The 13,505-nt window shown below is 45.0% G+C and overlaps 1 protein-coding gene across 1 annotated transcript; it reads right to left on the bottom strand.

Moving 5' to 3' along the window:
* Positions 1 to 3,419: 3,419 nt before the first annotated feature.
* Positions 3,420 to 12,767, bottom strand: LOC125636787 (uncharacterized). Its single transcript, XM_048850468.2, has 3 exons — positions 12,597 to 12,767; positions 4,661 to 5,069; positions 3,420 to 4,072 (listed from the first exon to the last, which is right to left on the bottom strand). The coding sequence occupies exons 1-3, from the start codon at positions 12,609 to 12,611 to the stop codon at positions 3,549 to 3,551; spliced, it is 948 nt and encodes a 315-aa protein (XP_048706425.2). The 5' UTR covers positions 12,612 to 12,767; the 3' UTR covers positions 3,420 to 3,548.
* Between the last annotated feature and the right edge of the window lie 738 nt (positions 12,768 to 13,505).

Raw genomic sequence — 13,505 nt, 5'->3', positions numbered from 1 at the left:
GCGGAGTGCTTTCACAGTACCCAGGCTAGAGTCGACTTCCACATTGCACTGTGGATAGCTATCCCACAGTTCCCGCAGTCTCCGCTGCCCACTGGAATTCTGGGTTGAGATCACAATGCCTGATGGGGCTAAAACATTGTCGCGGGTGGTTCTGGGTACATATTGTCAGGCCCCCCTTCCCTCCCTCCCTCCGTGAAAGCAAGGGCAGACAATCGTTTCGCGCCTTTTTTCCTGAGTTACCTGTGCAGACGCCATACCACGGCAAGCACGGAGCCCGCTCAGGTAACCATCACCCTATGTCTCCTGGGTGCTGGCAGACGCGGTACGGCATTGCTACACAGTAGCAGCAACCCCTTGCCTTCTGGCAGCAGATGGTGCAGTACGACTGGTAGCCGTCCTCGTCGTGTCCGAGGTGCTCCTGGCCACGTCAGCTGGGAGCGCCTGGGCAGACATGGGTGCAGGGACTAAATTTGGAGTGACTTGACCAGGTCATTCTCTTTAGTCCTGCAGTCAGTCCTATTGAACCGTCTTATCGTGAGCAGGCAGATTGCTAGCAGTCGTACTGTACCATCTTCTGCCGAGCAGCCATGAGATGTAGATGGCATGCAGTCCTTCTGCACTGTCTGTTGCTAGCCAAAGATGTAAAAGATAGATGGAGTGGATCAAAACAAGAAATAGACCAGATTTGTTTTGTTCTCATTTGCCTCCTCCCCTGTCTAGGGGACTCATTCCTCTAGGTCACACTGCAGTCACTCACAGAGAAGGTGCAGCGAGGTAAATCTAGCCATGTATCAATCAGAGGCCAGGCTAACCTCCTTGTTCCAATAAGAACAAAAACTTAGGTGCACCATTTCTTATTGGAACCCTCCGTGAAGTCCTGCCTGAAATACTCCTTGATGTAAAGCCACCCCCTTTGTTGATTTTAGCTCCCTGAAGCCAACCCTGTAAGCCGTGTCCTCAGTCGCCCCTCCCTGCGTCAGAGCAATGGCAAACAATCGTGCATCTGAGAGTGCTGTCCAGAGCAGTCACAATGCAGCACTGTGGGGCTAAAACATTGTCGCGGGTGGTTCTGGGTATATATTGTCAGGCCCCCCTTCCCTCCCTCCCTCCGTGAAAGCAAGGGCAGACAATCGTTTCGCGCCTTTTTTCCTGAGTTACCTGTGCAGACGCCATACCACGGCAAGCATGGAGCCCGCTCAGGTAACCGTCACCCTATGTCTCCTGGGTGCTGGCAGACGCGGTACGGCATTGCTACACAGTAGCAGCAACCCCTTGCCTTCTGGCAGCAGATGGTGCAGTACGACTGGTAGCCGTCCTCGTCGTGTCCGAGGTGCTCCTGGCCACGTCAGCTGGGAGCGCCTGGGCAGACATGGGTGCAGGGACTAAATTTGGAGTGACTTGACCAGGTCATTCTCTTTAGTCCTGCAGTCAGTCCTATTGAACCGTCTTATCGTGAGCAGGCAGATTGCTAGCAGTCGTACTGTACCATCTTCTGCCGGGCAGGCAAGAGATGAGGATGGCTAGCAGTCGTACTGTACCATCTTCTGCCGAGCAGCCATGAGATGTGGATGGCATGCAGTCCTTCTGCACTGTCTGTTGCTAGCCAAAGATGTAAAAGATAGATGGAGTGGATCAAAACAAGAAATAGACCAGATTTGTTTTGTTCTCATTTGCCTCCTCCCCTGTCTAGGGGACTCATTCCTCTAGGTCACACTGCAGTCACTCACAGAGAAGGTGCAGCGAGGTAAATCTAGCCATGTATCAATCAGAGGCCAGGCTAACCTCCTTGTTCCAATAAGAACAATAACTTAGGTGCACCATTTCTTATTGGAACCCTCCGTGAAGTCCTGCCTGAAATACTCCTTGATGTAAAGCCACCCCCTTTGTTGATTTTAGCTCCCTGAAGCCAACCCTGTAAGCCGTGTCGTCAGTAGCCCCTCCCACCGTCAGAGCAATGGCAGACAATCATTCCGCGCCTTTTTTCTGTGCGGACGCCATACCAAGGCAAGCATGGAGGCTGCTCAGCTCACTTTGGCAATTAGGAGCACATTAAACACCACACGCATTATCCAGCAGTATATGCAGCACCAGAACCTGGCAAAGCGATACCGGGCGAGGAGGCGACATCACCGCGGTCACATGAGTGATCAGGACATGGACACAGATTTCTCTGAAAGCATGGGCCCTGCCAATGCATGCATCATGGTGCTAATGGGGCAGGTTCATGCTGTGGAACGCCGATTCTGGGCTCGGGAAACAAGCACAGACTGGTGGGACCGCATAGTGTTGCAGGTCTGGGACGATTCACAGTGCCTGCGAAACTTTCGCATGCGTAAGGGCACTTTCATGGAACTTTGTGACTTGCTTTCCCCTGCCCTGAGGCGCATGAATACCAAGATGAGAGCAGCCCTCACAGTTGAGAAGCGAGTGGCGATAGCCCTGTGGAAGCTTGCAACGCCAGACAGCTACCGGTCAGTTGGGAATCAATTTGGAGTGGGCAAATCTACTGTGGGGGCTGCTGTGATGCAAGTAGCCCACGCAATCAAAGATCTGCTGATATCAAGGGTAGTGACCCTGGGAAATGTGCAGGTCATAGTGGATGGCTTTGCTGCAATGGGATTCCCTAACTGTGGTGGGGCCATAGATGGAACCCATATCCCTATTTTGGCACCGGAGCACCAAGCCGCCGAGTACATAAACCGCAAGGGGTACTTTTCAATAGTGCTGCAAGCTCTGGTGGATCACAAGGGACGTTTCACCAACATCAACATGGGATGGCCAGGAAAGGTACATGACGCTCACATCTTCAGGAAGTCTGGTCTGTTTCAAAAGCTGCAGGAAGGGACTTTATTCCCAAACCAGAAAATAACTGTTGGGGATGTTGAAATGCCTATATGTATCCTTGGGGACCCAGCCTACCCCTTAATGCCATGGCTCATGAAGCCGTACACAGGCAGCCTGGACAGTAGTCAGGAGCTGTTCAACTACAGGCTGAGCAAGTGCAGAATGGTGGTAGAATGTGCATTTGGACATTTAAAGGCGCGCTGGCGCAGTTTACTGACTCGCTTAGACCTCAGCGAAACCAATATTCCCACTGTTATTACTTCTTGCTGTGTGCTCCACAATATCTGTGAGAGTAAGGGGGAGACGTTTATGGCAGGGTGGGAGGTTGAGGCAAATCGCCTGGCTGCTGGTTACGCGCAGCCAGACACCAGGGCGGTTAGAAGAGCACAGGAGGGCGCGGTACGCATCAGAGAAGCTTTGAAAACCAGTTTCATGACTGGCCAGGCTATGGTGTGAAAGTTCTGTTTGTTTCTCCTTGATGAAACCCCCCGCCCCTTGGTTCACTCTACTTCCCTGTAAGCTAACCACCCGCCCCTCCTCCCTTCAATCACCGCTTGCAGAGGCAATAAGGTCATTGTTGCTTCACATTCATGCATTCTTTATTCATTCATCACACAAATAGGGGGATGACTACCAAGGTAGCCCAGGAGGGGTGGTGGAGGAGGGAAGGAAAATGCCACACAGCACTTTAAAAGTTTACAACTTTAAAATTTATTGAATGACAGCCTTCTTTTTTTTGGGCAATCCTCTGTGGTGGAGTGGCTGGTTGGCCGGAGGCCCCCCCACCGTGTTCTTGGGCGTCTGGGTGTGGAGGCTATGGAACTTGGGGAGGAGGGCGGTTGGTTACACAGGGGCTGTAGTGGCAGTCTGTGCTCCAGCTGCCTTTGCTGCAGCTCAACCATACGCTGGAGCATACTGGTTTGGTCCTCCAGCAGCCTCAGCATTGAATCCTGCCTCCTCTCATCACGCTGCCGCCACATTTGAGCTTCAGCTCTGTCTTCAGCCCGCCACTTACTCTCTTCAGCCCGCCACCTCTCCTCCTGGTCATTTTGTGCTTTCCTGCACTCTGACATTATTTGCCTCCACGCATTCGTCTGTGCTCTGTCAGTGTGGGAGGACAGCATGAGCTCGGAGAACATTTCATCGCGAGTGCGTTTTTTTTTTTTCTTTCTAAGCTTCACTAGCCTCTGGGAAGGAAAAGATCCTGTGATCATTGAAACACATGCAGCTGGTGGAGAATAAAAAAGGGACAGCAGTATTTAAAAAGACACATTTTATAAAACAGTGGCTACACTCTTTCAGGGTAAACCTTGCTGTTAACATTACATACATAGCACATGTGCTTTCGTTACAAGGTCGCATTTTGCCTCCCCCCACCGCGTGGCTACCCCCTCAACCCTCCCCCCTCCCTGTGGCTAACAGCGGGGAACATTTCTGTTTAGCCACAGGCAAACAGCCCAGCAGGAATGGGCTCCTCTGAGTGTCCCCTGAAGAAAAGCACTCTATTTCAACCAGGTGACCATGAATTATATCTCACTCTCCTGAGGATAACACAGAGAGATAAAGAACGGATGTTGTTTGAACGCCAGCAAACATACATTGCAATGCTTTGTTGTACAATGATTCCCGAGTACGTGCTGCTGGCCTGGAGTGGTAAAGTGTCCTACCATGAAGGACGCAATAAGGCTGCCCTCCCCAGAAACCTTTTGCAAAGGCTTTGGGAGTACACCCAGGAGAACCGCGAATGCCAGGGCAAAGTAATCCTTTCACATGCTTGCTTTTAAACCATGTATAGTATTTTAAAAGGTACACTCACCGGAGGTCCCTTCTCCGCCTGCTGGGTCCAGGAGGCAGCCTTGGGTGGGTTCGGGGGGTACTGGCTCCAGGTCCAGGGTGAGAAACAGTTCCTGGCTGTCGGGAAAACCGGTTTCTCCGCTTGCTTGCTGTGAGCTATCTACAACCTCATCATCATCATCATCTTCTTCGTCCCCAAAACCTGCTTCCGTATTGCTTCCATCTCCATTGAAGGAGTCAAACAACACGGCTGGGGTAGTGGTGGCTGAACCCCCTAAAATGGCATGCAGCTCATCATAGAAGCGGCATGTTTGGGGCTCTGACCCGGAGCGGCCGTTCGCCTCTCTGGTTTTCCGGTAGGCTTGCCTCAGCTCCTTCAGTTTCACGCGGCACTGCTTCGGGTCCCTGTTATGGCCTCTGTCCTTTATGCCCTAGGAGATTTTGACAAAGGTTTTGGCATTTCGAAAACTGGAACGGAGTTCTGATAGCACGGATTCCTCTCCCCAAACAGCGATCAGATCCCGTACCTCCCGTTCAGTCCATGCTGGAGCTCTTTTGCGATTCTGGGACTCCATCATGGTCACCTCTGCTGATGAGCTCTGCATGGTCACCTGCAGCTTGCCACGCTGGCCAAACAGGAAATGAGATTCAAAAGTTCGCGGTTCTTTTCCTGTCTACCTGGCCAGTGCATCTGAGTTGAGAGTGCTGTCCAGAGCGGTCACAATAGAGCACTCTGGGATAGCTCCCAGAGGCCAATACCGTCGAATTGTGTCCACAGTACCCCAAATTCGAGCCGGCAAGGCCGATTTAAGCGCTAATTCACTTGTCAGGGGTAGAGTAAGGAAATCGATTTTAAGAGCCCTTTAAGTCGAAATAAAGGGCTTCATTGTGTGGACGGGTGCAGGTTTACATCGATTTAATGCTGCTAAATTCGACCTAAAGTCCTAGTGTAGACCAGGGCTAAGACTCTGACAAACCCCATTTACTTGGATGCATGACTGCAGAATCTATTCATATACAAAACATTCACTGGCTTACAACCAAGGAAGCAGACTGCATCGCTGGGCATACCCATACCTTAGGTGCCACTTATTGGAAACATTCAGACTTTGTTCCTAAAAAGTACACTAGATATGTTGACCATCTAGCTTATTCTGTAGATTTGCAAACACTGGAGGAGGATGGGGTGAGGTGAAAAGGTACAATTCCTCCCTGAATAATACCATCTGCTCTATCTTCAGGGCAACAATCTGTCTGTATTTATACTTGTCAATTGCCTATTGCACGTTTGGGTGCTTGATCAATAATTTGGTGAAAACTGATTCCAAACTAGAGAATATGCTCTTCAGAAGTATTATAATAAACTCCAAAGATAATTCACCTCTTGCAGGAATTATCTAGTAGCCAGAGTGGAGTCAACTCAGTCAGAGCCAGGGAAATTACCCCAACCTTCTTCCTGTTTGGGGGAGGAATTTTAGCAAAGGGAAATCCGATTGTCATATTGCTGGGTATGGGACTAGATTTTCCAAAGATAGCCCATGTTTTTTCCCCCATGATCTTTGATTTTAAAAACTGACTGTGTAGTCATAAAACCAAACCCTCCTCGACTGACTTGACCCCATTGCTTTCAATATGAGTAAGGTGAACAGAACTTGGTCTAATGCAAGAAAATATTTATAACCACTAGAAAACAAAGCTTGCTGTTTGCTTTTGTTTTTAAATCCAGACACTGCCCTACGGTATGTGTGTGCACATTCTCATTCAGAGGCAAAATTCTGTTCCTCTGGTAACTGGTTAAGCTGTAGTTTGGATGTGAAGTAAATCATATTTGCAGCCACATGGAGATTAAAAAAAATCTGCTATGGATAAAAACTCAAATGCAAATTTACTATTTCGGGTACAATTTTGCCAGGTGCTGAGGGCCTCCTCAATGGTGCTATGCTCCATCAACTCCTAGGAAAGTCAAAGGGAATGGAGAATGCTCAGCACTTCATGGGAGGTGCTCAGCATCTGCCAGGATCAGAGGCTAAATGAATGATTGGGAAAAGCAAATGTCCAATGGTTTCCAAGCTGTCCCTAGGCATTTTACTGCAATATTAATTTCAAGTTTTAATGAAAATAAATGGTAATGATCTAATGGGGTTTTTAATTAGAAAATATACACAGTCTTTCAATTCATTCCACAAGAGTGCTGGGTGGTTAGAAAGCAAATAGAGACTCAGGCCAATCATTTCTGAATATAAAGAGGCATATTATTGATTAGAAAATGTACAGTTACTATATATTTTAAACACTCTGCCATGATTAGCTGGATATGCCATAGAATGTATACACACATTTAGACAAAATGTATCTGATCAAACCTAGAACAAATATATGGGGGGAGGACTATATAACTGTGTTATGTAGAGTGGTGATTTATGCAGTTGGTAATCCTGACTGATCACAAACATACCCACAGCAAAGACCTGATCATGATTCCCTGAGCTCCATGAAAAAACTCTCCTTTTACTTCAATGATGCAGAGCTGGTCTCTAAATCACACTTCTCTAAGCATAGGGGTTTATACCCACCTACTTTATGTAGCAGTTATCTCAACTATGCAATGTTTTCTCTCATGCCACTCTCTTGCTTTCTCAGCTTGAATACTTCATGTTGCAAACATTGCCATATGGTTTCTTAAAGATAAAAATATTACCCTTGATTTCTTTTGTCATCCTACTTTCAGTGTATTCTGAGGATGCAAATAGACTAAGAAAGCTTGCACTATGCAGACTAGACTGTATAGTATATGGCTGGCTGATGATGATAAATCTCAGACAACTCTTTAAAATGTAAGATTATTTCTTGGATTTATTGTTTCAAAACTTAATCCCTTTCCCCTTGGTATTTCTTTGCTTATTGCATATTCCACAATGAGCAGTTCAAGTTTTCTGAATTTCACAAAATGGTGATAACTATCTTCCCCACCCCGCAGGGTAAAACAGAAAGCTTGCTCTCATAAAACAGAGAAACTGAGTATATTTAACGTAGACTCTATCAGTAGAGTTGTCAGTTTAGATTGGACATATTCCTGGAGGTTTCATCACATGACAAACTTTAATAAAGACTAATCTTTAATTCCTGAAGACTGCAGGACAATCCTGGAGGGTTGGCAACCCTTTGTATCAGGAATCTTGCAGGGGATTTGGAAGTGTAATAATGAAGTACATATGGTGAACCTAAACAAAGACCAAAGCAACAGGAAGCCAGCAAGAAAAACAAATGACTCAGGTTTATAGAAGATCTTAAGTAATACTTAGAAAAATAGACAATGATTTTGGTCTCTAATTTCTAAATGAATGATTTGTTTCCTTTTTAAAAGTCAGTCCCTTTGGAACATATAGGGTGTGGTATAAAATTTTGATTTTCATTTTTGCAATGTTCCAGATTATCAGAACTGTGATACAGCAGTGATAACGGAATGTATTTCTGCACAATCCTAAATCTGGGATAATACAGAGACAATATTAATGCAACATGAGGGATACAACTTTAAACATACATTTCAGGAAATGAAGAAAAAATTAAGACGAACACCACAGCTTGCCTTCTAATTGTATATGGAATCACTAATCTTAAACAGAAAGTGTATTAAAGAAAACAGCTACAGATTTCACACAGCTTTGTCTCTGCTGTTTACCAGAGACCATAGCCTACCTGGAATTCTATACAGCACATAGCATCTAGCAGATTAATAATGTACTACCATTAAACACTATTACACCATGAAACCTACGGTGGTGGAACCCTCTAATTTTGGGGGTAATAGGGACACTGATGCTGCAAAGGGTCTGCCTGCACAGTTTCCTTTGTGGAATAGAGGCCTAGAAACATAAAGAGAAATCTCTGCTGTCATGAAAAAAATACAGCTCTAGCCCTTTTCCTTGCTGAGATATTCAGAAATGTAAACCAGTTAAATACCACCCTTATAACTAGAATTGAAAGAAACAAGCTGTTTGGAATCTATTTTTGTAGCAGGTGGGTGGATAGGGTCCTATAGAATAAACACACTTTTTAAAGAGGAGTTAGTTAAATCTGGAGTGCATCCCAAAGAATCTTCCCAAGAACCTCTTCAAGGCTGGCCATATGCTGTATGAACTGGAATACGTCACATTTTTGTGGGGGAGTATGGGAACTGTGGACAGGAATAGGTTACATTTTTTGGTGGGGAATGGTGGAAATATTTTGCAGGCCCTGACTATTAACTCACCAACACAGCATATACAGTAACCCCTGTTACTGCTTAGACTGTTTAAATTGATATCCAAATATTTATTGTGGACCAACTTCTGCTCCCTGCTAATTGGGGTGACATTCTGTACCGTCCTTTAGAAGATCCTAATACAATTTTTCACTTCTTACTGAAACAGTCTAGTGCTATGGAGGGATACTAAGTTTCTAGAAGGACATTCAGATCATTAATATTCTGGTTCAAACTAGTATCTAAAACCAAATCTATTGCAAGCAAGTTATTTGTCTTTAATGCCGCTTATTTTCACTTTGTACTCCCAAAATATTTCTTGGGTTGATTATTGAAAATACCCACCATTAAGGACTCTGAGGTACCACGGTAAATTGATCTTACTTTCACGCGTGCTTCTTTGTGGATTTTGTAAGTTCTTTGGGACAAGAACCATATTTTCATATGTCTGAGATAAATTACTCTAATTTCACTTAACTGCTATAAATAAGGAGTAATCCCATTGAAATCAATAGACTCCAGTAGAAAACCAGAGGAAGTGAGATCAGGATCAGGCCCAAATTAATAAATATTCATTTCAATTGTCATGTCCATGGCTCAGTATGAGCCCTACTTCCAGAGACCTTTCCCATTGGATTTAGAGCCCCCCTCTTTCTAACTTTCCTTCCCATCTATGACATTCCTTTATCTCCTTCTTTCCTCACTCTCACATATCAAGGTTGTTTTCTTTGTCCTCCACAAAACCAATTCTGTCCTCACCATTCTCCTTCCCTACAGCAGAGCTAATCACTCCACCTTATTATGTGCCATAAAATCTCCCATGCTGATCCTGGTAACTCCACAATGGGTATGTGCTCCAGAAGGGGTGGGGGGAAGAGAGGAAGGAGTGGTTTGGGGTTATTTTTTGTTCTCAAGGAACTACCCATGCTTTCATTGGAGTTTAGTACAAGTTAGCCCTCCTATTAAAGCTCTTCTGACATTTAAATGAGCTGTGGTCATAAAACAATTTTTTTTAAAAAAAGTTTCAGTCCCACAAGTAAATTTCCAACTAACATTCAGATGTTTGAAAAGTAATTAATGTGAATGCTCTGTGAGTCTGCACAAGGATTTTTAACCTTTGAACTGCGAGCCAAACTTCTAGCTTCTGCCATATGCCTTCTATGATCCACATGTAGTCACACACATGTCACAGTTAATGTCATTTATCTCAGCTCTTTAAGTTAAATTGACTATTTTTACAGAATAGTGGAATGAATAAACAATTATATTTTTGATTGCTTGATGTACAAATACCATTCAGATTCATCAGATATGACAGTATGCATTGTAAACATTACATTCCCTCCCTAGTTGGCAAGGCTGATCCTCAGATCTCCGTACTAAACAGCAGAGAGTATGGTAGAGATTAGCGCATGTTAGTGGTTCAAGCCCAGGACTGGGAGGCAGGAGATGTGCATTTAATTCCTGCTTTCATGTAGTGAACTCTGGCTGGTTTGCAGAGCCACACACAGGCTGTGCATGGGACTCAAGTGGAGTATAGTAGGATTGGTGTAGGCTCTTTCAAGAGGGTGGGTTTTACTTTGCTTGCCCCCACTTCATCTGCCAAAAGATGGAAAAACAAACCTATCTCTCAGTGGCAATGTGACAAATGTATGAGTGCAAATTATTTATTATATATAGTTCCCCACTATAAGGCTTATTTAAATGGCTTTGTCTGGCTTGGGTAAAAAAGGTGTGATGTTAGCGAACATCCTTGAAAAGTCATGGGTAGACAATGCACACTGCCTTTAACATGTGCTAATTTCCCCTCTAGGCTTTAAAGTAGATGAAGATTCGAAAGACAGCGGTATTCCATCTTTATATTCTAGAGTCTTAGCGGTAGAAAACATATTACTTTGGGTTTGTAAAGTGCTGTCATTGTACAGCTCTATAAGTATGTATTGTATTACCATAAATTGATAAATTAGTAGAACTATTTAGAAAAAAATTCCCCATGAAAAATGTTGGCAAAGAATTAGTATTCATTTTTTTGAGGGGGGAAAGGAGGGGTGAATTAATTGAAAACCCAAAATTTTTCAATAACTGCCTTTCACTGCAAAAATGTCAGGTGTGGGTTGTTGTTTTTTTGTTTTTGTTTTTGTTTTTTTTTTTGTTAAGAAAAAAAGCCATTTTGTATTTGAAACAAATTGACAAGTCTTTTGACCAGCTCTAGAAGTTACCTTCATACGTCTGGGCTATACCTAAAACATATGTCAATGTCACTCATTACTCAGAGCTGTTAAAAAATGTGTCCTAAACACAGTAGGTGTAGACGCAACTCGGCCAATGGAAGGACTCTTCTAGCAGCCTAGTACCGCCTCTTGGAGCAGGGGATTACCTACACTGATGGAAAAACCTCTTTTATCGATTGTAGGAAATGTCTATGCTACAACAGCATGTAGCATTGTAGAGTAGACCTACCCTTAATAACTGGAGCTGGTCAGAAGCAAGGTATCCTAGCTAAGTCCCTAGAACACTCCTGGTTAGATGTTTCTATTCTGTTGAGCACCATCGGTAGTTTAGCAATAAAATACTGATACCCACCTGCCATCCCAGAAACTGCCCTTTGAGTTAATAGGTTTAATTTGTGGATTTAAATAAGTACTCCCTGCCTCTCTCCCAAAGCATGGGCATTTCTTCGTGAGCTGTTGGGTGAATACTGACAAGCATACCTCTTAACTTTCAAACGTGCCACTGTGTAACAGAAAACATTGCAACGTGACAAATTACCCAAATGTGGAACGTGTCTATTAAAAAGCATTTTAATCTGCCAGTTATGGTGCAATGCAAGTATAAAACCTGTTTCTAAATGTTTTTTCCATGTATGAATGAAAGAAAGCAGTTTTGTAAACTGGGCCAGGTTATTTGTGGGGTGGGGTGCCTGTTACTGATTGCTAAACTGATTTCTTTCATACACCTAGTGAGGCCATCCTTATAAATGAGGTTTTATCATTTAATATCTATTACACCGTCATTCATAGCCTGATGTGCAACAAAATATTCCTCTCTCCGAGTTCGGCCACTAAGGAAGATGGGTGAGGGAGGGTCCATGCCCATGCTTCTGCTGGTACACTGGAGAGAGCGTGCAAGGGGTGAGAAGGATGGGCCCTGATACGGTTTCCCTCAACCTCACTTCATACAGGCCTACCCCATGAAATGTCTCTGACACCCAGTACAATTAATACTATTAACTTCCCCATCCCCGAATGAATAATAGCTGCTGGCCCCAGTCCTCCCTGCAGCCTTTCATGAAAATGGGCTGCCTCTGTCCACAATCCCTCTCCCCTCCCGCACATTGCATACACACAGTAAATACTGGTTGCCTCTATCCCCCGTCTTAGGCTTGCTGTAGGGCAGACTGGGGCCCCATATTTGCAGCTGCCGTTCTTTCTACTACAGCCTGCAGCTCAGGGATCCTGTCCCTCTCCAGGAAGAAGGAGCTGCTGCTGCTGCAGTAACTCTTGGCTACCTGCCCATCTCCCTCCTGCAAGCAGAGAGAGACCTGGCAGAAAAAGAGGGGAAGTGCTCAGGAACCAACAGTAAATTTAAGGTGAGGAAGAGAGCATGTCTGCTGGGCTGACTTTTGCAAAGGGGGATTAATAAGAGCTCAGAGCCATCTTGCTTCCTTCTCCACATTCCCCCTGATGAATGTTGGCTGGCCCCTCCTTTGTCTTACCTGAAATATTGTCATCCCCCAGGCTTCTTTCCACACCTCTTAAGGGGGAGCGAGTAGGAGGGAGTTCAGAAAAGCTGCAGCAGCAGAGCCATCTACTCCCAGACAGCAGCTTCCCATCTGTTCAGAACAGTGCAGGGAAGCTGGACTGGCTCCAGTGCAGCATGTACCTCCTAATGCAGTACAAGGGAGAGCTCTGCTGATCGGTCACAAGCACAATACCTATCACTAGAACAACCCCTTTCCTTTCAGGCACACTGTGCATAGCATTGATTTAAACATATGAGAATCATTCACTCCACTCCCACCTGTAGGATGGAGTACCCATGTGCACCTCCCACCCTCAGAGCCATGAACAGCTCAAGAAGTGAAGTGGGGTAGGGGGAGAGAGAGATGCCACACACAGACAGAGAGCAAGGAGAAAGAAGATGGAGAAAGAAACTGCTTCCTCATCTCCCAGCACTTAAAACTGCAGGAGAAATGAGGAAAATCTCCCACTTCCTCCTCCAGCTACAAACAGTAGCCAAGACAGTACAGAGCTCCCTTCTTTTCATATCAGCAGTGGGTAGATGAGAAGAGAGGGTGTCAAACCTAGGCAATTCTGGGAATGTTGGCATGACAAGTGACATCTGTTGAATGAATACCCATTGCATTTCTCCCTTCTTTCTGTCAACTGAAAACCCTGTCGATAAGCCCCAGACTGAGAGAACTTTCATGGCAGTTGAAGGGAAGAGCATAGGTAGCAGGATGGAAGAGTTTCAAGGAAGTACCAAGAACTCTATTGGGACATGACTTGAATATTAGCTGTAGTTGTACTATTTTTGTCAATAGTTCTCTTAATAAAGGGCCAGTTTAGTTTCGGAAGCAGAGACACCTGTCATGTTTTTATGCAGCACCTGAAATATGGTGGCA

Source organism: Caretta caretta, chromosome 5 (assembly GCF_965140235.1).
Source record: "Caretta caretta isolate rCarCar2 chromosome 5, rCarCar1.hap1, whole genome shotgun sequence".
NCBI classification, from domain to species: Eukaryota; Metazoa; Chordata; order Testudines; family Cheloniidae; genus Caretta; species Caretta caretta.
Note: the sequence above shows the minus strand (reverse complement) of the source record. Positions and strands in the feature narration are given on the sequence as shown.

Bases quoted from the DNA above. Each gene is read 5' to 3' on its own strand.
- LOC125636787 (XM_048850468.2), bottom strand. The intron at 4,073-4,660 runs GTGAGTGTACCT...ATTCTCCACCAG, and splicing joins AGGCGGAGAAGGGACCTCCG to CTGCATGTGTTTCAATGATC.